Source organism: Dendrobates tinctorius, unplaced genomic scaffold (genome assembly GCF_039654945.1).
Source record: "Dendrobates tinctorius isolate UK_male_01 unplaced genomic scaffold, ASM3965494v1 ptg000032l, whole genome shotgun sequence".
Taxonomy (NCBI): domain Eukaryota; kingdom Metazoa; phylum Chordata; class Amphibia; order Anura; family Dendrobatidae; genus Dendrobates; species Dendrobates tinctorius.
The window spans coordinates 3,739,464-3,765,054 of record NW_027361700.1 but is presented as its reverse complement, the minus strand read 5'-3'; the positions used below and the strand labels follow the sequence as shown (position 1 = coordinate 3,765,054).

At 42.4% G+C, this 25,591-nt stretch overlaps 1 protein-coding gene across 1 annotated transcript in view; it reads left to right on the top strand.

Annotated features, from left to right (window-relative positions):
- NAGLU (N-acetyl-alpha-glucosaminidase) overlaps window positions 1–24,776 on the top strand; it is a 32,983-nt gene extending 8,207 nt beyond the window's left edge. The window contains exons 2-6 of the mRNA XM_073572327.1: window positions 4,788–4,935; window positions 5,748–5,894; window positions 10,163–10,248; window positions 12,963–13,219; window positions 21,658–24,776. Coding sequence (XP_073428428.1) covers window positions 4,788–4,935; window positions 5,748–5,894; window positions 10,163–10,248; window positions 12,963–13,219; window positions 21,658–22,868 — 1,849 coding nt within the window. The 3' untranslated portion in view covers window positions 22,869–24,776. The remainder of the gene's footprint in view (window positions 1–4,787; window positions 4,936–5,747; window positions 5,895–10,162; window positions 10,249–12,962; window positions 13,220–21,657) is intronic.
- The last annotated feature ends 815 nt before the right edge of the window (window positions 24,777–25,591 follow it).

Genomic DNA, 25,591 nt, shown 5'->3' with positions numbered 1-25,591 from the left:
ATATTTATATACTAGGATGGGAACATATATTAGGATCAGGGACATATATACCAGGGCAGAACACTCTGCATCATCAAGAGCATAATATACCCCTGGAGGGGAGAAAGTGCTGCCAAAGACAGTCGGGTAGTGGGAATGGGCACTGAAACTGTGTGTGCCCAACAAAGGACTGTTTGTTTCCAGGAACCAGATGGGAGCTGGCGACGCTGCAGATCTGGATGGGAAAGCACAGGAAGTGTCATCTCCTTTATCTCATCTTTATTACAAGTTTGCCACTGTTGGAACCAAAGTGTGACATGTGGTGCATCCAGAGGATGCCGTTCCAGTATGGAGAGAAACTGTGTGCTGGAGGTAACTGACTGTGCCACAGGGCTGGGACTTTGTCTTTTCATGTGCAAGGGGTCGGGGCGCCCATGACTTCCACCCCATGCCCCCTTGTTACATATGCAAGAGTTAAGTCCCGAAAATGATGATGTGCTCACGCTTGCCCACTTGCCCATCCGACTGCCCACCCACCCTCTACTCTTCTTGTGACCCTCTACCAGCTCATGCAGAGTGAAGTTGGAGGCTGTCTCTTAGTGCTGCCTACCTGCAAACTACTAAATACTACTACTTTCAACCCTACTGACTGCTGCCTGTCTACATTCTTTCCACAACATATGCATATGGGATAATTAGGGGCAGTTCACATGGCGGATCTTCCAGCAGAAGTTTGGAACGAACAGCCTTGCATGTCAGTATCCATATAAATAAATTACATAAATGTATGGAATTTTCACACTGGCTTTTGTACAATTAATAATTGGCACCACTTCTTGGTCTGTGCAAATTACAAATCAGTTTGATGCACTTATCTGATATCATTACATATAAGATTAGAATGAGAGTTATCAGCATTATGTATAGATAGCACAGGCTCCACAATTCACAATAGGTGATTGTTAAAGAGTATCTGCAGACCTTTGTACAGATCACTCGGATCACATGCAATTGAGTTGTGTTCCCATCAGTCCATTGTGTGTATGGCCCATGTGACTGCTGTAAAGCATATGCCTAAAAAGCTCTCTAAATTCTGTTAGGCCTCTGGTGACACTGGTGGCGGTGCCAGTATTGCCAAGTTTCAGCCAGTATGTCGCGCGGAACTTGTAGAAATGAATAGGATTGCTGTGGCAGTTATAAGAAAACCAACACGGCTGGACTTCTTGCAATTCAACTCAGCTCAGATAAGGCTCGTTTCACACTAGCCCTATGATCCAGCGCTGGCTTGTATAGCAGAAGCCAGTGCTGGATCATTTGTTTAGCGCTAGTGTGAAAAGAGGAATCGCCAGCCATTCACTAACAGTGATGGCTGACAATTCCGTCCAGGGCTTGTCTTTTTGACAGCCCGAAAATCGGTGCATGCAGCTTTTTTGGGGGCTGTCAAAATGAAGACTTTGCTGCATAGAGGAGCTGAACAACGGCACCTCCACTTGTTCTTTCAATCTTTTTTGCCATCCCCGTACGGATGTAAAAAAAAGAAAGCTGGTGTGAAACCTGCCTTAGCTGTATGTCTTACATTATTTCTGCTGCCCTATAAAATTTCAGTATGATATGTCCAATGCCCATATCTCCAAACAGGCAAGAGAGCAGCTTCCATAAATGTACAGAAAACAATACAATAATCTGCAATCAGAAATACAGATTATTAAAAAAAATAACACAATCAGCTTTAAAATTGCTTAAAACTTGTATGTGACATATTATCTTAAATAAAAATAAATTAAAAATATGCCTCAAAAAAATACTATAGATTTTAAGAAATATTTAATAGGTTAGAGTAGAGTAGGACCCTGCCAAAAGAGTCTACCTTGACGTCGTGGTGGCAGGCTTAACAAATCTTTTGGTCAACACAAATGCTGCTGGCTATGTATGTGATCTGGTGTTTGATGGGAACTGTTAATGTGATTGGTGAGGATGGGGTGCAGAAGTGGAGTTTTTCCAAGAGTGGGAGGCAGGACTGTGGAAGGTTCGAGGGGAGGAAGCTGGGCTGGGGTAGAGCCATCTTGCCAGTATGGGACCCTGATATTCCTTGTGGCAGCCCTGGTAAAAGCCACAGGATTCACAGGCAGATTTAGCAGTGAGTTTGCAGGGACTTTGCTATGAAATCTCCAATGGCTTTGCTGCATACACATGTGTCACGTGTGTGCACCTGTTCTATTCAAATAATGTGAGGCACCACATTATTGTTGCAGAAAGTTCTGCAAATTAAATTCCTATTCTTATGTGTGAATAAGGATGTTTGTGCAGCACATACATGGTTTTCTGCAAACTTCAGGCTGGGGGTGCATGTTGACTTTTGCTGTGACACAGGTAACCTGGCCAAAGATCGCTGTACAGTCATGGCCAAAAGTTTAGAGAATGACATAAATATTAATTTTTTACAAAGTCTACTGCTTCATTTTTTCTAATGGCAATTTGCATATACTCCAGAATGTTATAACGAGTGATCAGCTTAACAGCAATTACTTGCAAAGTCAATATTTGCCTAGAAAATGAACTTTATCCCCCAAAACACATTTCAACATCATTGCAGCCCTGCCTTAAAAGGACCAGCTAACATCGTTTCAGTGATTGCTCCATTAACACAGGTGTGGGTGTTGATGAGGACATGGCTGGAGATCAATCTGTCATGATTAAGTAAGAATGACACCACTGGACACTTTAAAAGGAGGCTGGTGCTTGGCATCATTGTTTCTCTTCTGTTAACCATGGTTATCTCTAAAGAAACACGTGCAGTCATCATTGCACTGCACAAAAATGGCCTAACAGGGAAGAATATCGCAGCTAGAAAGATTGCACCTCAGTCAACAATCTATTGCATCATCAAGAACTTCAAGGAGAGAGGTTCCCTTGTTGCCAAAAAGGCTACAGGGCGCCCAAGAAAGACCAGCAAACGCCAGGACCGTCTCTTAAAAGTGTTTCAGCTGCGGGATCGGGCTACCAGCAGTGCAGAGCTTGCTCAGGAATGGCAGCAGGCAGGTGTGAGTGCATCTGCACGCCCTGTGAGGTGGAGACTCTTGGAGCAAGGCCTGGTCTCAAGGAGGGCAGCAAAGAAGCCACTTCTCTCCAGAAAAAACTTCATGGACAGACTGATATTATGCAAGAGGTACAGGGAGTGGACTGCTGAGGACTGGGGTAAAGTCATTTTCTCTGAAGAATCCCCTTTTCAATTGTTTGGGACATCTGGAAAACGGCTTATTCGGAGAAGACCAGGTGAGCGCTACCACCAGTCTCGTATCATGCCAACTGTCAAGCATCCTGAAACCATTCATGTGTGGGGTGGCTTCTCAGCCAAGGGAATGGGCTCTCTCTCAGTCTTGCCTAAAAACACAGCCATGAATAAAGAATGGTACCAGAATGTCCTCCAAGAGCAACTTCTCCCAACCGTCCAAGAGCAGTTTGGCGATCAACAATGCCTTTTTCAACATGATGGAGCACCTTGCCATAAAGCAAAGGTGATAACTAAATGGCTCAGGGAACAAAACATAGAGATTTTGGGACCATGGCCTGGAAACTCCCCAGATCTTAATCCCATTGAGAACTTGTGGTCAATCATCAAGAGACGGGTGGACAAACAAAAACCTTCAAATTCAGACAAAATAAAAGCATTGATTTTGCAAGAATGGACTGCTATCAGTCAGGATTTGATCCAGAAGTTGATTGAGAGCATGCCAGGGAGAATTGCTGAGGTCCTGAAGAAGAAGGGTCAACACTGCAAATATTGACTTGCTGCATTAACTCATTCTAACTGTCAATATAACCTTTTGTTACTCATAATATGATTGCAATTATATTTCTGTAGGTGATAAAAACATCTGACAAACACACATAAAAACCAGAGGCCAGCAGATCATGTGAAAATATAATATTTGTGTCATTCTCTAAACTTTTGGCCATGACTGTATTCCACTGCTATATGCTGTAGCTGCATAGGACAAGTTAATGGAGTTGCATTTTGACCCATAAGGTACTGTGGAAAATAAGTTGCAAAATTTAAACTTATTCCAAATACTTCCGACTTGCTTGTCACGGTAACTTCTGTGTTGCAATGTAACCCCCATTCACTTTTATTACGCTGTAATGTAGCAGTGGCATACAGTGATGTTTGGGCTCAGGACCTGTGTCATGGCCAAAGTCACCACATCACCCCAGCCTAAATTAGATTTATGGCTGCAGTTCTACATGAAGGCAAGGCTAATGAGGCCAGTGTGTAGAAGCTCCAGTTATCATTTGTGTTGATATGGTTATTACCCTTACTTCTTATAAACCCCACTGATCACTAGATAAACAATAGTTTCTATGATACCCAACTGACTGAAATATAAAGTACCATGCAAACGTGTGGCTGACTCGCCTTCATTTCTTCTCCCCTCCACGGCCCAGAGTAACCTGTTTTTCCATGTAGCCATTGTCTTAGGAAAAAAAGCACATTGTCGTTAATGTCCAGCCACAGTGTGACGAAGAAAAAAACCTCAGGAAAAATGCTATGATGGCATATAATGCCTCATGGAGGTATCATATGGCAACATACAGACTGGACATGGCTCTGTAGTATTGAACTGTGTGCTGCCATACAAGGGCTATAAGATCAGCGTTGCCTTGTGCATGGATCCTAATTCCCCCAAATTGAACTGACCGATACATGGCTGCCTCGCAGATCTATACTGGCTGTTTCCACTGTGCGGAAATCATATCATGTTTGTCTGACAGACTTTCCTCTTTTTTTCCTTTCTCTCTTTTTAAATAAGGTTTCGCTACTATCAAAATGTCTGCACCTCAAGTTATTCATTTGTCTGGTGGGACTGGGCTAGATGGGAGAAGGAAATAGACTGGATGGCGCTGAATGGAATCAACATGCCTCTCGCATTTACAGGCCAGGAGGCCATATGGCAACGGGTAAAACCAACTATCCTGATAACAAATGCTGAGAAAAGATTATATATATAAATATACTGTGTTCTGTGTGTATATACATGTTTGTGTGTTTGTATGTATATATATATATATCTAATGTGTGTATGTATACATATATACAGTATATGTGTGTGTATGTATATACACTGCTTGCCGTAACTTCCAATATTTCAGATTCAGAGTAAAATAAATAACCTAAGGCACCACAAAGCCATTATGCGATTTTTCAAAGTTACACACAGCTCCATTATTTACCACTAGGGGGCACTACATGATTATATATGAATTGTATGTACAGTAGGTACTACCGATTCCTGATTGATGACCGGTACATTATTCTTGATCAAGACACATGTGTTACATATTTTCATCACTGTCTAATTTAGCTGAGATAAAATGTTTTACTACTTTTTTTTTTTACTGCTTTGAGGCTGCTCGATTTTATGGAAAACCCTAGGACACTGCAACAGAGCAGATGGTCTCCAGGCGTTTGCTCATGTGTGGGATATGATATGAGATACGAGCATTTTTTTTTTATTCACATAGAAATGCCTCCCAAAAGACCTTACACACTGTATACAATACTTTGAGAAGTGTTGGTAGCTCCATGTATTATTTAGATTTCTGATTTATTAATTGCTCCCATTAGGAGGCTATATACTGATACATTTTTTGGCCCAATGTCCATTATCTATGAATTGTCCATATAACAAGCTATGGCAAAGCAATTGAGCCTGATAATTATTTGACCATTTGACCTGTTATTCTTAGGTATGTTTTTTCCCTAATTTTAGGTATTTTTGACTTTGGGATTAAACCAGTCGGAGATTGATGACTTTTTCACAGGTCCTGCATTTCTTGCCTGGGGTCGGATGGGAAATATTCACACTTGGGGTGGCCCGCTGTCCTCCAAATGGATGGAGAATCAGCTCTTCCTGCAGGTAGATAATCTGTGTGCTGTGACATACCAAGAAATGGGGAAAATCAAAAGCTGAAGATCAGTGTTGTAGACTTTTATTAAACTGGCTTATTATGAATAGAAATTTGTTGAAATGCAATGTTAATCTATTTCCATATTTTATATACTAACAAAATTAATATTATAGAGGATTTGGTAGGAACTGTTAGGTTACGAGATGCAATGTGATAACAGGCAATAAAAGAAATAATGTAAAATTTCCTTTAATAGAATTGTGAATTAATAGAACTGTGGACTATCTCTCCAGACTCCATCCATTCACTCCTTAACATTCATGTGTTGTTAAAGGAGAGTGCAGAATAACAAAGGCCAAGTGGTAAAATTTACACTTCCTGACAATTATCTTCAGTGACAATCACCTATTGACACTCACCACCCCCATATACATCAGACTGTTTGTCTGATCCCTTAAAGAAGCTGGGTGGCTGGAGCATAACGGCCTGATTAAGGGGTACTTCACACTAAGCGAGATCGCTGATGTGTCACCGATTTTGCGATGCAACAGCGACCTCGCCAGCGATCTCGTTATGTGTGACACTTAGCAGCAACCGGGCCCCCGCTGTGATGCCGCTGATCGTACTTGAATGTCCTGGACCATTTTTTGATCGCTGGTGTCCCGCTGGCCAGCATGCATCGCTGTGTCTGAAACCAACGAGCGACCTCGTTAGCGACTCAGAATTCATGGACGCAGACGGGAGTTTGACACTAATGGCCCCGTCACACATAGCAATCTCACTAGCGAGATCGCTGCTGAGTCACAAGTTTTGTGACACAACAGCGATCAGCGACCGGCCCCCCTGTCGGTATCGCTGATTGTTCTGGGAAACCTCTGGACTTTTCTTTGGTCGCTGGTCTCCTGCTGGCCAGCACGCATCGCTGCGTGTGACAGGCGGGAGACCAGCGATCTGCTGGTAACTAACGTACACACCGGGTATCAAAGGGACATGCATCCCTTAGATACCCAATGTGTACATTAGTTACCAGCTCCCTGCATCAGCGCGCTGGTAACTAATGAACACAGCGACGCCGTGCGCTCGGTGTCGCTGTGCTGATCGCTGGTGAAGCTGTCTGTTTGACAGCTCACCGGCGATCATGTAGCGATTCACCAGCGATCCTGACACATTGATATCGTTGTCGGGATCGCTGGTGAGTCGCTATGTGTGACGGGGCCCTAAGCGACGCACCAGTGATCCCGCCGAGATTGTTGCTGCGTCGTTGGGTAAATTTGACTGTTTGACAGCTTACTAGCGACCTCTTAGCGACGCACCAGTGATCCTTACAGGTCGTATCGATGTCGGGATCGGTGGTGCGTTGCTTAGTGTAACGGTACCCTAACTCATTCATTTTATTTAAAGGGAACCTGTTGTTCGATTCTTGCCGCCCAAACTGTGGGTAGCAGGAATCGGTGCGTGGCTGCCTGATTGCATCTTGGTATGCTTTGTTTGAAACTCTTAAGTGTTTCAGAGAAAACACAGTTTGAAGACTATCATGTGGGGACTATAGAAATGGACCTGACTAGTCCAACGGCACCCCCAGCCGGCTTCCCTCTGCAATGTTCTAGATGATTGACAGGTCCCTTCCTTTTGTTCCTCATTTCAAAAACAAATGTACCTGACTTCAGCCCTGGTGCCTGCTCCCTGTGGTCTGGGTAGCATGAGTCTACTGACATGTTCTCTTCTAGGAACGTGTCTAGATATAGCCACGGATGGAAACATGTTAAATGCCGCTGTCAAACTCATTAATCCTGTTCTTCGCTGCAGGAGACCCCTGTGGTTGTCATTGCCAGATCGCTATGAGCACCGTCCAGAGGTTGGCACTCATAGCAAGTGAGCATTTCTGCTACATAGAGCAGGGCTGCAGCTTTGCTCTATGTAGCACAAGTGATCGGATAATCGCAGCTTCTAGTCTCCCATGGAGACTACTGAAGCAAGTGAAAAGAAAAAAAAAGTTTTTAAAAATGGAAAAATATATAAAAGTTCAAGTCACCCCCCTTTCTCCCCATTCAAAATAAAACAATTTAAAAATATACATTTGGTATTGCCGCATTTAGAATCGCCTGATCTATCAATATATAAAGAGAATTAACCTGATCAGCAAACGGCGTAGCGAGAAAAAAATCAAAACACCAAAATTAAGTATTTTTGGTCGCTGCAACATTGCAATAAAATACAATAAAATGCAATAAAAAGATCATATCTGCATCAAAATGGTATCAAGAAAAACGTTAGATCCGCACGCAAAAAATAAGCCCTCACTCAGCTCCAGATCCTGAAAAATGGAGACGCTACAGGCCTCGGAATATGGCGATATATTTTTTTTTTTTACAAACTTTGGATTTTTTTTCACCACATAAATACAAAAGAGCCTAGACATGTTTGGGGTCTACAAACTCATAATTACCTGGAGAATCATAATGGCAGGTCAAGTTTAGCATTTGGTGAACGTGGTAGAAAAAAAAATCCAGAAACAATTGTGGAATTGCACCTTTTTGCAATTTCACCGCACTTTGATTTTTTTTCCTGTTTTCCAGTACAATATATGGTAAAATCAATGTTGCTGTTCAAAAGTACAAATCATCCCGCAAAAAAACAAGCCCTCACATGGCCCTAATGATGGAAAAATAACAAAGTTATGTCTCTGGGAAGAAGGGGAGCAAAAAATGAAAATGCAAAAACAGAAATACCCCTGGTCCTTAAGGAGTTAAAGTCTTGTCCTTGTTGTTTTTGTGCATAGCAGCACTAGGGATATGGTCACACCAGACAGATCTCACTGATCATAAAGTAATGACGTCACTTGCCCTAACTATATGCCATGACTGTGTGGCGCCTCTGAGGCTCAGTCGCCACAGAGGTACTGCACCTTCTCCTAAGGTGTGGTGCCCCACCATCCAGGTAAGTTGGAGTCTCCTGACCACGCTCCAATACTCGCACCCCACACAATAGAGTAGTTCAGCAAAACCACATTGCGGCTCCTTGCATAGAAAGTAGCAGAGCACCTTTGGTGGTTCCCTGCTTGGAACACTAGATGTGCTGGGAGGTGGGTGGCGTTGAGAATACATAAAAGAGCGGGATGGTTTAGGATTACAGGTCAGTCAGACGGGGAGTCTGAGAGAGGAAGCCACTCGGAGAGGAGTGGGGATCCCTGGAAGAGGGATGGAGGAAGGAGTGCTGCAGCTGCCTCAGTGATCTGAGCCAGCTGGCACGGGAAAGGAAAGGAGAAAGACATTGAACTGAAGCCTGAGCTTCTATAGGAGAGAACGACAAGTACGGAACGTAGGAGTAAAAGGGAACACAGAGGACGTGGGTTAGAGGAAGAACCCTGCCTAGAAGTTCTAAGCGCAAGGCCGGGGCCCGGTCCCCGAAGTTGTATGGACACTAATGGTTCTGCAGCAGACACCGGTGGAGTAGTGGGCTGTAAATGCACTACTCCCATCTAAGACTTGGGGCACAACAGCAACACGGATAGAGAGCCGGGACTCAGGAGTAGAGAGTCCCCGAAGCAGGCTATAGCTGTCTGCCGTACAAGTAGAGTTCTTGGGAACATCTGTCAGGAGGAACTCCAGTGTAACTCAGTACTAGGAGATCTTCACACTTAAAGGTGCTATAGAGGAGACGTTCTGAAAAGGCACATAAGTTGGCGGAGTGTGGAAGGGAGCATTCCATCTTGCCTGGAGGTTGACTGAGTCCCTGACCCGGAGGACATGGCACAGAAGCGGGCACTACAGACTGTGAGTAAAGGTTTGGAACTACATGCCATGGTGTCCTCCATTCCTTCCTGCGTCCGTCCACCTCCTCCATTCCTTCCTGCGTCCGTCCACCTGGCACTGCTACATCCCCTGCGCCAAACACTACACCATCTAGGTGTCTCTTCACCTATCCTGCCCTGGGACAACAGCCCTGCCTGTGGAGGGCTATAACATCATTGCTGCACCACACCATCAGTCCCAGCGGATCTGCATGCAGCATCAGCTTAACACCTCCCTTGCCGAGCACCACAGGTGGCGTCACGAACTATTCATTTAACTACATTCCACCTTTCACATCTTCCTATTACTTGGGCGCCCAGGGCCACGGTCCGGGTCACCGCCGCTGTGACACGTCCCGCTGATACTGGCCCGGTACCGAGTACCCCACTGCCCTGGGAGGGCGACCCAACTGTATCTGGTTTTGATAACCCTTCAAGCTTACGTAAACCTGATGATAAATGCATTTATTTCATGTTTAATTTTAGAACAAAATTGTAGAGCGGATGAGATCTCTCGGAATGATCACGGTGCTGCCTGCATTTGCTGGACATATCCCACAAGGTCTTCTAAGGTAATACATTACTTATTGTGGAGTTGTGTGTATTCTATACTGCTCTAAAATAACAGATATGGCGAAATTACATGATAAAGTAACGTATAGAATTAAAGGTGTTGTCCACTTTTGAGGACTTTTTCTTTAACTAGAATGCATATATTTGGGATAAATTCATTTTTGCAATTGGGCTTCATTAAATATTTTCAGCCGTTTTGTTTTTACCGGCTCTTATTTTTGCTGCACGTTGAACTTTGATGTGGTCTGTGGTTGTAAATCTGTTGAGAAGAGTTCAGAAAAAGACAAATACAAGAGTTATAAACTCTCCTATTAGACTGTCCTGATTGTAAAAAATGATTTTATGTTCTAAAAACATGCATTTAAGTAAAAAAAGTCCCCAAAGGGGACAACCCATTTAATAATGGCGAGTATGACCGTCAAATGTTGCCATACAAACTTTTTAAGACTGACTGGTAAGATAGTTGAGGTACCTAATGGATTTTTGACATGTTACAAAGGGAAGACTTGGATATACAGTTGTGACCAAAAGTATTGATACCCTTGCAATTTTGTCAGATAATACTCAGTTTCTTCCTGAAAATGATTGCAAACACAAATTCTTTGGTATTATTATCTTCATTTAATTTGTCTTAAATGAAAAAACACAAAAAGAATTGTCCTAAAGCCAAATTGGATATAATTCCACACCAAACATAAAAAAGAGGGTGGACAAAAGTATTGGCACTGTTCGAAAAATCATGTGATGCTTCTCTAATTTGTGTAATTAACAGCACCTGTAACTTACCTGTGGCACCTAACAGGTGTTGGCAATAAATAAATCACACTTGCAGCCAGTTGACATGGATTAAAGCTGACTCAACCTCTGTCCTGTGTCCTTGTGTGTACCACATTGAGCATGGAGAAAAGAAAGAAGACCAGAAGACCAAAGAACTGTCTGAGGACTTGAGAAACCAAATTGTGAGGAAGCATGAGCAATCTCAAGGCTACAAGTCCATCTCCAAAGACCTGAATGTTCCTGTGTCTACCGTGCACAGTGTCATCAAGAAGTTTAAAGCCCATGGCACTGTGGCTAACCTCCCTAGATGTGGACGGAAAAGAAAAATTGACAAGAGATTTCAACGCAAGATTGTGCGGATGTTGGATAAAGAACCTCGACTAACATCCAAACAAGTTCAAGCTGCCCTGCAGTCGAGGGTCCAACAGTGTCGACCCGTACTATCCGTCGGCGTCTGAATGAAAAGGGACTGTATGGTAGGAGACCCAGGAAGACCCCACTTCTTACCCCGAGACATAAAAAAGTCAGGCTGGAGTTTGCCAAAACTTACCTGAAAAAGCCTAAAATGTTTTGGAAGAATGTTCTCTGATCAGATGAGACAAAAGTAGAGCTTTTTGGGCAAAGGCATCAACATAGAGTTTACAAGAGAAAAAAGAGGCATTCAAAGAAAAAAACACGGTCCCTACAGTCAAACATGGCGAAGGTTCCCTGATGTTTTGGGGTTGCTTTGCTGCCTCTGGCACTGGACTGCTTGATCGTGTGCATGGCATTATGAAGTCTGAAGACTACCAACAAATTTTGCAGCATAATGTAGGGCCCAGTGTGAGAAAGCTGGGTCTCCCTCAGAGGTCATGGGTCTTCCAGCAGGACAATGACCCAAAACACACTTCAAAAAGCACTAGAAAATGGTTTGAGAGAAAGCACTGGAGACTTCTAAGGTGGCCAGCAATGAGTCCAGACCTGAATCCCATAGAACACATGTGGAGAGATCTAAAAATGGCAGTTTGGAGAAGGCACCCTTCAAATATCAGGGACCTGGAGCAGTTTGCCAAAGAAGAATGGTCTAAAATTCCAGCAGAGCATTGTAAGAAACTCATTGATGGTTACCGGAAGCGGTTGGTTGCAGTTATTTTGGCTAAAGGTTGTGCAACCAAGTATTAGGCTGAGGGTGCCAATACTTTTGTCTGGCCCATTTGTAGAGTTTTATATTAAATGATCAATGTTTTGCTTTTTGCTTCATTCTCTTTTTTGCTTTTTCTTTTAAGACAAATTAAATGAAGATATAATACCAAAGAATTTGTGTTTGCAATCATTTACAGGAAGAAACTGAGTATTATCTGACATAATTGCAGGGGTGTCAATACTTTGGGCCACAACTGTATTGTTATCCAGTCTCTCTCTCTGCTCTGTGATGGGGATAAGTCCCAATAGTCCATTCATCTTCCAGTGCCATACCTGGTTTTGACATGCTCTAAACACTGAGAAATTCCACCTATAGAAGCTATGTCATCTTATTCCAATCCTGAGTTCAGGTTAACTTTCTGTCCTGTTTCTCATTTTCGCACATTTAGGGTACCGTTACACTTAGCGATGCACCAGCGATCCCGACAACGATATGGATCGCTGGTCCATTGCTAAGTGGTCGCTAGTGAGCTGCCACACAGGCACCACAGGAAGCCCAGCAGGAAGCGCCCGACGAGAAATGATCCAGGACCTTCTCGCGCGATCAGCGATAACCAGCGGGGGAGCCGGTCGGAGGTAAGTATCAGACATAGCGATATCGCTAGCAATATCGCTGCTACGTCACAAAATCGGTGATGTTACAGAGATATTGCTAGCGATATCGCTATGTGTAACGGGGGCTTTAAGGCATTAAAAACTATAGAAAGGGTGGTCAAAGTTCAATTTCCTTATTTTACTTTTCTTGTTTTTCCAGAATATTTCCTAAAATCAATGTAACAAGACTTGGTGGATGGAGCAACTTCAACTGTACATACTCGTGCAGTTATTTACTAGACCCGGAGGATCCCCTTTTCCAGAAGATTGGAGGGCTCTTTATGACTGAGATAATTCGGGAATTTGGAACTGACCATATTTATAATGCAGATACGTTCAACGAGATGACGCCAACCTCTTCTGATCCAGCCTATTTGTCTGCAATCAGTAGTTCCATCTTTAAGTCCATGGTTAATGGTATGAGTTTAGCCTACTAATTAGTAAATTATTCATTATTTTTTATCTTATGTACTACTCAGGAATTAAAGATACTAAAGGGGTTTTCCTTAGGATAGATCATTAGTATTTTGTAGGGGTCTTACAGACAGCACCCTGCGCAGTCAGTTATTTTCCACTTAAAAGCTGGAGCTGACAATATCTAATTAGTGGTGGTGCTGGTGTTGGACACCCACCGATATGACATTGATGACCAATCCTTAGGATAGGTCAGCAATATTACAAGCATATACAACCCCTTTTCTGCACCAGGGGAGCCTGTTATTTTAGATTTCATCTACTAGGACCAATCTAGTTAACGTACATAACCGTTTTAAGTTGCTACATTTATGAGATGGGAAAAACTGGATATTTTTTTTGCACATTTAGTAAATACAGATAAAACCTCACTACAGAAAAAAAAACACTTCACATTCAAAGGAACCTGTCATGTTGTACATGCAATCTGAACTATGACTAGTATGGCATAAAGAAGGCGAAGCTTTATTCATTGAAATTGCTGTTGTTTGTATACATATGAGTCCAGTGGACAATCCTGCTAGTGATTGACAGTCTTACAGGGAAGAGTGTCAATCAGTGAATAAGACCACCCCCCTGGATTCATATGTATACAAACACCCGAATTCAATTAATAAATCAAGTTTCATTGAATATTTTTCCACTAAAATGTATATCAATCTGATCAGATCCTCCTCTATATAACATCCTACCTGGAAATCATAGAATCATAGAATCGTCGAGTTGGAAGGGACCTCCTGGGCCATCTGGTCCAACCCCCTGCTCAAAGCAGGATTCGCTAAATCATCCCAGTCAGATGTCTGTCCAGCCTCTGTTTGAAGACTTCCATTGAAGGAGAACTCACCACTTCTCGTGGCAGCCTGTTCCACTCATTGATCACTCTAACTGTCAAAAAGTTTTTTCTAATATCTAATCTGTGTCTCTTCCCATTCAGTTTCATCCCATTGCTTCTAGTCTTTCCTTGTGCAAATGAGAATAAAGTTGATCCTTCTACAATGTGACAGCCCTTTAGATATTTGTAGACAGCTATTAAGTCTCCTCTCAGTCTTCTCTTTTGCAAACTAAACATTCCCAAATCCTGCAACCTTTCCTCATAAGACAGGGTTTGCAGACCGGTCACCATTCTGGTCGCTCTTTTCTGAACTTGCTCCAGCTTGTTGATGTCTTTTTTAAAATGTGGTGCCCAAAACTGGACACAATATTCCAGATGAGGTCTGACCAAAGAGGAGTAGAGGGAAATAATGACTTCACGTGATCTAGACTGTATGCTTCTGTTAATACATCCTAGAATTGCATTTGCCTTTTTTGCTGCTGCATCACACTGTTGACTCATATTCAGTCTGTGATCTATTAGTATACCCAAGTCTTTTTCACATGTGCTGTCACTTAGCCCTATTCCTCCCATTCTATATATGCTTTTTTCATTTTTATTGCCCAGATGTAGTACTTTGCATTTCTCCCTGTTAAAAACCATTCTGTTAGTTGCTGCCCACTTCTCCAGTTTATTTAAATCTTTTTGAATCCTCTCTCTCTCTTCTCTAGTATTAGCTATCCCTCCTAGCTTTGTGTCATCAGCAAATTTAATCAGTTTACCCTCAATTCCTTCATCTAAATCGTTGATAAAGATGTTGAACAATACAGGGCCCAGGACAGAGCCCTGTGGTACCCCACTTGAGACATTCTTCCAACTGGATGTGCAGCCATTTACGACCACTCTTTGGGTCCGATCACTAAGCCAGTTATGAATCCACCTAACAGTTGCCTTGTCCATTCCATACTTAGTCATTTTTTCAATAAGGATTGTATGAGAGACTTTGTCAAATGCTTTGCTGAAGTCAAGATATACTATATCTACAGCATTTCCTTGATCCACCCAATCAGTGATACCGTCATAGAAGGAAATTAAGTTAGTCTGACATGACTTATTAGTTAGAAACCCATGCTGACTCTGTTTAATCACTTCATTCTTATCCAGGTATTGACATACATGTTGTTTAATAATTTGTTCAAAGATCTTTCCTGGTATAGAAGTCAGACTCACCGGCCTATAGTTGCCTGGGTCCACCTTCTTCCCCTTTTTGAAGATAGGAACAACATTTGCTCTTCTCCAGTCTTCTGGCACTTCTCCTGTTCTCCAAGAATTTTCAAAGATTATGGAGAGGGGTTCAAAAATTTCTTCTGCTATCTCCTTCAGTACTCTGGGGTGTAATTCATCTGGACCTGGAGATTTGAATTCATTTAGGTTAGCTAAGTGTTTCCTCACTATCTTTCTGTTTATAGATATCCTGGATTCTTCTATTCCCTTAATAGGACAGTGAATAACAGTTGATGTTGCATTTCCTTTCTGAGAGAAAACAGATGCAAAATAGGAATTTAAAAGTTCAGCCTTCTCAACATCCTGTCTTACCATTTCATCATTTTCATCCTGTAAAAATCCTATAGCATCTTTGACTTTTCTTTTACTTTTGACATATCCCCAAAATCCTTTATTATTGCTTTTGACATCTCTTGCAAGCCTCAGTTCATTTTCAGCTTTAGCTAATCTGATTTGTGCCCTGCAGGTTCTGCAGACAGCATTATATTCTTCTTTAGATATGCCTCCCTCTTTCCATTTTATAAACATTTTTTTCTTCCTTTTTAGCATGTGCTTAAGTTCTGTGTTCATCCATCCTGGTTTCCTTAAATGCTTCCTATTCTTCCCTCTTTTCGGAATTGTTAACAACTGTGCTTTGAGAATTTCATTTTTCAAGATTTCCCATCCTTCCTGGACATTTTTGTCTTTAAGGATATCCAGCCATTGGATCCCTCCAATTCTCTTTCTGAATCCCTTAAAATCTGCCTTTCTGAAATCTAACCTTGATGTCTGAGTCTTCACAGGTCTTCCACCTCTAGTAATCCAAAATTCTAAAATAGCATGGTCGCTACCTCCTAGGGTCCCAGCCACTTTTACCTCCTCAACCATTTCCTCCCTGTTTATAAGGATTAGATCCAAGGTAGCAGTTCCCCTTGTTTTCTCCCTTACCTTTTGGAAGATAAAGTTGTCAGCAAGAGAGGATAAGAATTTCCTTGACCTGTTAGTTTTGCCCGAGAGAGATTCCCAACAAATGTCTGGATAGTTGAAATCTCCCATGACAACTAAGTCATATTTTTTGGAGAACTTGGCCATCTGATGCATAAAGAGTTCATCTATATCTTCGGCTTGCACAGGCGGCCTGTAGTAAATGCCTACAATGGTGTCCTTTCCATTGTTCTGTCCTTGTATTCTTACCCAAACAGTTTCCACAGAACTCCCAGTCTCTGAAGCTTCAATCTCTGTGCAGATATACGCGTTTCGAACATACAATGCGACACCCCCTCCTCGTTTATCAAGTCTGTTTCTTGCAAATAAGTTGTATCCTTCTAGTCTTGTATTCCAATCATGTGTATTGTCCCACCAAGTTTCAGTGATTCCAATTACATCATATTTCTGTTCCTGTGTTAGTAGTTCCAATTCTCCTTGTTTGTTGCCCATGCTTTGTGCATTAGTATAGAAACATTTTAGTTTGTGATTGGTTTCTCTTTCTCCAATATTTTTATTAATTAGATTCTTTCGTCTTTGTTCTTCCTTTCCACTTCTAATAGCAGAGTTCTCAATAGCATTTGTCAGGTGTATGGCTTTTTCTGGTCTTTTGCTTCCCTTCCCATGTTGTTCTAGTTTAAAGCTCTCCTTACAAGTGTAGCAAGGCGACTTCCAAATACATGCTTTCCAGTCTTCGTAAGGTGCACCCCATCTCTAGCAAGTAGTCCATCGTATAAGTAGTTCACTCCGTGATCCAGAAATCCAAATCGTTGCTGACGGCACCATCGACGTAGCCAGTTGTTCACCTGCAGAATCTTATTCCACCTCCTTGTTCCATGGCCATCCACTGGGAGGATGGAAGAGAAGACCACCTGCGCTCCCAGTTCTTTCACTTTCTTGCCTAAGTCTTCAAAGTCTCTGCAGATGGTTTCCAGGTCGTTTCTTGCGGTGTCATTTGTCCCCACATGTAGTAGCAGGAATGGGTAGTCATCTGTAGGTCTGAAGAGTCCTGATATCCTGTCAGACACATCTTTAATTTTTGCACCTGGAAGACAGCACATTTCTCTTGTAGTTATATCCGGTCTGCAGATAGCGGCCTCTGTTCCTCTCAGCAGGGAATCCCCCATGACCACCACTCTCCGTTTCTTCTTCACAACATTTTTCTTTCTCCATCCAGGAGGACTCTGAGGGCGTACAAGGTTGTTGTTTGTGGGTAAAGTCTTATCCTGATGTATTTCTTCATCGTTTTCCTGCGTGAGAGCCTGGTACTGGTTTCTGAGCAGTATGGGTGCTGACTGCCTCCTGATCCTCCTGCTTCTCTGGGTCACATGTCTCCATTCCTCTGTTTCTTCAGGTGCACTTCGAATTTCTTCTCTTTCTGTAACATGAAGAGATAATTCTGCTCTGTCCAAGAACTCTTCACCTTCCTTAATGATCTTCAACGTAGCTAACCTCTCTTCGAGATTTTGCAACTTTTCCTCCAACAGGGACACAAGCTTGCATTTGTGGCATGTGAAGTTTGGCTTTTCCACTGGTAAATCTGTGAACATGTAGCAAGAAATGCAGCTCACCAAATGGCTCCTGGCCTCTTCCATATTGAGATTTCTTAAAAACGATGAAAGATGAGCCAAATTTCGCGCGCCGATAGGCGCGCGGTTTTTCCGATTTCCTCTTTTCAGCTGCAACCGCCAAAACCCAGTGATCGTTGAGCTCGCGGAGACTCTTCACTTATCCCAGAAGGCACTGGGAATATGCAAATGATCTCCTCAAGACTCTTCCCCTGGTTTTCCGATTTCCTCTTTTCAGCTGCAACCGCCAAAACCCAGTGATCGTTGAGCTCGCGGAGACTCTTCACTTATCCCAGAAGGCACTGGGAATATGCAAATGATCTCCTCAAGACTCTTCCCCTGGTTTTCCGATTTCCTCTTTTCAGCTGCAACCGCCAAAACCCAGTGATCGTTGAGCTCGCGGAGACTCTTCACTTATCCCAGAAGGCACTGGGAATATGCAAATGATCTCCTCAAGACTCTTCCCCTGGTTTTCCGATTTCCTCTTTTCAGCTGCAACCGCCAAAACCCAGTGATCGTTGAGCTCGCGGAGACTCTTCACTTATCCCAGAAGGCACTGGGAATATGCAAATGATCTCCTCAAGACTCTTCCCCTGGTTTTCCGATTTCCTCTTTTCAGCTGCAACCGCCAAAACCCAGTGATCGTTGAGCTCGCGGAGACTCTTCACTTATCCCAGAAGGCACTGGGAATATGCAAATGATCTCCTCAAGACTCTTCCCCTGGTTTTCCGATTTCCTCTTTTCAGCTGCAACCGCCAAAACCCAGTGATCGTTGAGCTCGCGGAGACTCTTCACTTATCCCAGAAGGCACTGGGAATATGCAAATGATCTCCTCAAGACTCTTCCCCTGGTTTTCCGATTTCCTCTTTTCAGCTGCAACCGCCAAAACCCAGTGATCGTTGAGCTCGCGGAGACTCTTCACTTATCCCAGAAGGCACTGGGAATATGCAAATGATCTCCTCAAGACTCTTCCCCTGGTTTTCCGATTTCCTCTTTTCAGCTGCAACCGCCAAAACCCAGTGATCGTTGAGCTCGCGGAGACTCTTCACTTATCCCAGAAGGCACTGGGAATATGCAAATGATCTCCTCAAGACTCTTCCCCTGGTTTTCCGATTTCCTCTTTTCAGCTGCAACCGCCAAAACCCAGTGATCGTTGAGCTCGCGGAGACTCTTCACTTATCCCAGAAGGCACTGGGAATATGCAAATGATCTCCTCAAGACTCTTCCCCTGGTTTTCCGATTTCCTCTTTTCAGCTGCAACCGCCAAAACCCAGTGATCGTTGAGCTCGCGGAGACTCTTCACTTATCCCAGAAGGCACTGGGAATATGCAAATGATCTCCTCAAGACTCTTCCCCTGGTTTTCCGATTTCCTCTTTTCAGCTGCAACCGCCAAAACCCAGTGATCGTTGAGCTCGCGGAGACTCTTCACTTATCCCAGAAGGCACTGGGAATATGCAAATGATCTCCTCAAGACTCTTCCCCTGGTTTTCCGATTTCCTCTTTTCAGCTGCAACCGCCAAAACCCAGTGATCGTTGAGCTCGCGGAGACTCTTCACTTATCCCAGAAGGCACTGGGAATATGCAAATGATCTCCTCAAGACTCTTCCCCTGGTTTTCCGATTTCCTCTTTTCAGCTGCAACCGCCAAAACCCAGTGATCGTTGAGCTCGCGGAGACTCTTCACTTATCCCAGAAGGCACTGGGAATATGCAAATGATCTCCTCAAGACTCTTCCCCTGGTTTTCCGATTTCCTCTTTTCAGCTGCAACCGCCAAAACCCAGTGATCGTTGAGCTCGCGGAGACTCTTCACTTATCCCAGAAGGCACTGGGAATATGCAAATGATCTCCTCAAGACTCTTCCCCTGGTTTTCCGATTTCCTCTTTTCAGCTGCAACCGCCAAAACCCAGTGATCGTTGAGCTCGCGGAGACTCTTCACTTATCCCAGAAGGCACTGGGAATATGCAAATGATCTCCTCAAGACTCTTCCCCTGGTTTTCCGATTTCCTCTTTTCAGCTGCAACCGCCAAAACCCAGTGATCGTTGAGCTCGCGGAGACTCTTCACTTATCCCAGAAGGCACTGGGAATATGCAAATGATCTCCTCAAGACTCTTCCCCTGGTTTTCCGATTTCCTCTTTTCAGCTGCAACCGCCAAAACCCAGTGATCGTTGAGCTCGCGGAGACTCTTCACTTATCCCAGAAGGCACTGGGAATATGCAAATGATCTCCTCAAGACTCTTCCCCTGGTTTTCCGATTTCCTCTTTTCAGCTGCAACCGCCAAAACCCAGTGATCGTTGAGCTCGCGGAGACTCTTCACTTATCCCAGAAGGCACTGGGAATATGCAAATGATCTCCTCAAGACTCTTCCCCTGGTTTTCCGATTTCCTCTTTTCAGCTGCAACCGCCAAAACCCAGTGATCGTTGAGCTCGCGGAGACTCTTCACTTATCCCAGAAGGCACTGGGAATATGCAAATGATCTCCTCAAGACTCTTCCCCTGGTTTACCATTACCATCAGATACCATTTTTTTAATATAACCGGTTCCCTTTAAAGTCCTCCCTGCTGCAAATCCCGTGAAGTTGAGCAGACAGAAAACAGTCATATTTCATACAGGTATGCTCAATGTGAGAACTTTTTCACCATTTGATCTTGATAGTTCACACTCACACCTGAGGACCAGCACAATGTCTTTAAAATCCAGAGTCAATAGATAGATCACCACTTCACTGGTCCTTCCCAGTTCTAAAACAACACAACAACAAAAAGACCCATTAGCAAAACTTCGGATGAAGAATGGATTTTATTTTACTTCCAAAAATATTTGTTTAAAATGATATATAGAAACAGTTTCTCAATCACTTGCCCACTGACTAGTGTGTGGTTCTAAGCAAAGTAAGTGCCATGGATGTTGTCAATTAACTCTGCCCAAAGCTTCCTCCTGCATGTTACTTTACTTTACCGGCACTGCACTGACTTCAATGTCTCCAGACTGAAAGGCATTCAATCAACATCTATGAGGAACAGTGATGAAGGCTTTAGTGATGACAGCTGGAGCACTTTCTTGGCTTGGAACCAGTGGATGGACCCTTTCGACCTGGACTTGCACAAAAATGTTGTAATATTTCAAGTGGTTTTATGCTAGAATTCTGGTAAAAACTGCTTGATTCTGTCCCTAAAGGTTAATTTTCTAGGCAAAGTTAATTTTCTTGACAAAATTAAGTGTACTATTCGGTGCTGTCATTGGTTCAGTAAAGAGAAATCTGCCTTGCTTTAAGCCCAGGGTCAAGAAGCGTTTGACCACATTGTTAATTGCAGGATTATATAATATCTCATATGTTACATATTAGTTATTTTGTCATTACTCAATCAGCATATGCAATACATACTACACTTAAAGCCGAAAGCGCCGCTATTGGCGGGATCACCAACAGTCTGATGAGTATGGTAACCTCCCGACTCTCACCCAACACATGATGTCAGAAAAGATAAGAGTCAAGCAATTTGATTTTTACTCTCCCGACCCTTTTGTAATTCAGGAGATAAGCTGCTGTCAGAGTTGTCTGTCAGAGGCTTTCTTTGCTTTCCCTTTGAAAACTAATAAAAAATTTGGCTGAGCTAATTGTTCATGTTTCTGGGGGAGTCGGAATGGATTTCTGTTGGCCAAACGATCATTTAGTCCATCAGCTATCTAATGTGTATGGTGGCCATTTTTTTTACATCTTAAACTAACATTTTGTTTTTATCTGTCTTTAGTGGATCCTGGAGCAATCTGGTTATTGCAAGGCTGGTTGTTTGTTAACAATCCTTCGTTCTGGAAGCCAGCACAGATTCGTGCACTACTTCATGGGGCACCCATTGGTAAAATAATTGTCCTTGACTTGTTTGCAGAGACTTCACCTGTTTATCAATCATCAAAGTCTTTTTTTGGGCAACCATTTATTTGGTGCATGTTGCATAATTTTGGTGGCAACCATGGTTTATATGGAAATGTTGACACTGTCAACTCTGGGCCCTTTGAGGCTATGTCATTCAATGACTCCACCATGGTTGGAACAGGACTGACCCCAGAAGGGATTGAACAGAATGACATGATATATGAACTGATGAATGAGATAGGTTGGAGATCCAAGCCCCTTAACCTTACTGAGTGGATCGTAGGTTATTCCACCAGACGTTATGGGCAAAAGAACCCCAATGCTCTCACCGCATGGCAGCTTCTTCTTAGAAGTGTCTACAACTGTACCCAATATTGGAAAGACCATAATCACACACCCCTAGTACGACGACCATCTCTTAAAATGAACACAGAAGTTTGCTACAATCAAAGCTACCTCTTTGAAGCTTGGAAATTTATGCATTTGGCTGCTCCCTCCCTGTCAGTGAGTAGCACATTTCTTTATGATCTCGTGGATGTAACTAGAGAAGCTGTGCAGCAGTTGGTGACTCAATATTATATAGACATCAAAACATTTTATGAGAGTGAAGATCTTGAAAAACTTATGACTGCAGGTGGTGTGTTAGTTTACGATCTTCTCCCTCAACTTGATAATCTCCTTTCCAGTCGACCCCAGTTTTTGCTTGGCAGATGGTTGAAAGATGCCAGTAAAATGGCAGTAACTCCAGAAGAGGCTTTGCTTTATGACATGAATGCTCGTAACCAGATAACTCTTTGGGGTCCAACTGGCAACATTTTGGACTATGCTAACAAACAATTTGGTGGGCTAGTGAAGGATTATTATTCTCAACGCTGGAAACTATTTCTTTGGTGCCTGATTGAAAGCCTGAATACAGGTCAACCCTTCCACCAAGAAAAATTCAATCAGGCTGTATTCAGTGTAGAGAAGGCATTCATCTACAATGGGAAGCAATATAGTCCAACTCCCACTGGGAACACCATAGATATTGTGAAAAACTTGTTTATAAAGTATTATCCAAAAGCAGGAAAAATAAATGAAGGAAAATAAACCATAATGTCCCATAATTCTAAGACGTAATACATAAACTTCTAAGGGAAATTTTGAACTCCAATCTCAACTGTTATCAATTTTTTCTATTGCTGTTGTAAATATGGATTACAATCATAAAATGTGTATTCAGCCCATATTTACCTTTGTGGTATCAGCATTGCTCTTCAAAATATGCAGTTTAATAAAAAAAATGAATATTTATAGTTTCAGCATTTCTACTTATACAGTTTTTTTTGCCAATCTATCCAGGTAAAACACTGATTTTAGTTTGATAAAAAAATCACATACATTCCTATTGTTATAATACTGACACTAAATCGATGTCCCTCAACCAATGGCAATCTGGTAGTGCTAGTAGCTCTATGTAGTATATGCCCTGGTGGGACCAGAGATATCGTAATTTTATTTAGCCTTGACACTAGTGTCAAATTTATCTCATCAACAGCTAATACTGTGGTAAAAGTTATGTGGCTAGGTCATGTCCTCAATAGACTATTTTAATATCAACTGTGGCTCAACTTGCTCGTAAGTTAAAAAGATTCATCAATTGATAATTTTACTATAACTGAGGTGTAGCTGTAGTGGAAAATATTTCCTATGTTCCCTTTAACACATATAAGTCCATATTGATTGCAGAAAACCTGTTTCTATCTAGACTAAGGAACAATTTAAGGGTTTCTCTGGTCACACCCTTAGGATAGGTCATCTATATCCGATAACAGATCAGTGGGTACCCAACACCCGGCATCCCCACTGATCAGTTGTCATTAGCTCTAGTGGTGTCTGGATGTAAATATTGAATGGAGTATACTGAACCCACCTAATACTGATATAATATATATCAGTAGTTCCCACATATTACCACAGTTAAATACCCAAATATTCACCATACACTGTTTAAAGGGAACCTGTCATCAGGTTTTCCCATTTTACCAATATAAACTACAGCCACCATGTTTATGTCCTTTCACATTGTATTCAAGAATGTTGTATGTAAGTCCCCAATCCAGTCTGCATAACGCAAAAATAACTTTATAATCTACAGCCATGCGGTTTTGTCTCACGGTCTTTATCCGGCGCCTCCTCTCTCGACGCAGTCGCTGTCCTCATCTCCTGCTTCATCCACATAGTGGCCCCTATCGCGCTCCTGGGCAGGTGCACATCACTGAGCCCTACTGAGGTCAGAGTAAAGTACTGTAGTGCACATGCGCTTGCTTTACTTGCCGGTCATCGGTGCTCTTTGGCCTTTCCCAGTCAATCGCACTACAGTACTTTCCTTTGGCACGGCAGAGAGAAGTGTGCCTGCACAGCAACATGATTGGGGGGCACTATGTGGATGACATAAGAGTAGATGCATCATCCACATGAAGCCGGGAAGGAGAATGGCAATCATAAGAGGAAAGGAGGCACTAGATGAAGACCAGAGATGCCCATCAGATCGGACCGTATGTGGGTATAATAGAAGGATGCTTTATTATTCCACTTTATTATTTTGGGGCGTTTGCCGTTTGAAATCCTGCATATTCCCTTTAAATCTTATTCACAGTGCTCATACTGTAATACGACAGTGGAAAATCTGCTGTGTTTACACTACATGGGAACATAACCTAATAATGCAAATCACGTGCAATCAGAACATTTTCCAAATGGTGTGATTTTTCCATTTCGACCTTTTTGTTGACTGATATCTATATTAAATGTCCAACTTTGGTAGTTTTAAGTTTTTTTTTACGGTTTCAATTTCAACTATTATAACTATAATAGTGTTCTTACATTATACTGTTTTTTAAGATATTAATTTAATTTTTAAAGTCTGATTAAGCTAATCACATGATACGTGTATCTCACCTGAATTCTCTAACTTGTCATGGCATTGAATTTAGTAAAATCTATCTGTTCTGATAATGGGTGTCTGTGTATTTACTTGTTCACTTTTACTTTACAAAACCATAAAGTACTTTTCCTTCCATACAGTTTGAAGCTATACTTCTTAAAGTGAATGGACATTAGATGAATGCCGACGCAAATCAGAAATTCTAGCTGAATCAGCTGCGATGTGTGTGGGTAATCTGACAGCAGTTATAAGGTGGGAAAGAAGGATTTCAAGATGTTTGCTATTTTATTTCCAAATGGGATAGTCTATTGTTTATTCTTTTCTGTACATGGAAAAAAAATATACATGCTCATGAAGGTTAAAGGAGAATCTGTCAGTCACCAAATATTTAGTCAATACATGACCAGCTTTAGAAACATGCAACGTGCTTTTGAGCCTATTGATGGGCCCCTCAAATTCAACCATGTCACAAAGTGCACGCGGTTTGCCCTTTCAGCATATTATCTCATGGTTACAAGCATACCACCCCCTTACGAAGCAAGCACATATACAGAGGGTGTAGAGGTTCTAGTTAAACCTAATTCCTGGCGGTTGAAAAAGATTGTCTCTTATAAGGCTTGGACTACATGGCTACTCCATGCAGCAACATGAAGATCACCATGTACCATGCAGAGGAACTCTGATGAAATTTTTTTGTTGCAAGTCACAAGTTGAATGTGATTTTACCCCCAGGGAAGAGGGTTACAAAGTGACTCTGGTCTAGCAACCAAAAGCATTTGTTCAACTTGTCTGCCACTTGCTGATGCACAACTATATTTTCGACAGTTGCAATGTGACTCCATCAATTTATCATTACATTCGATGTTTCATTCTGATGCACACACAG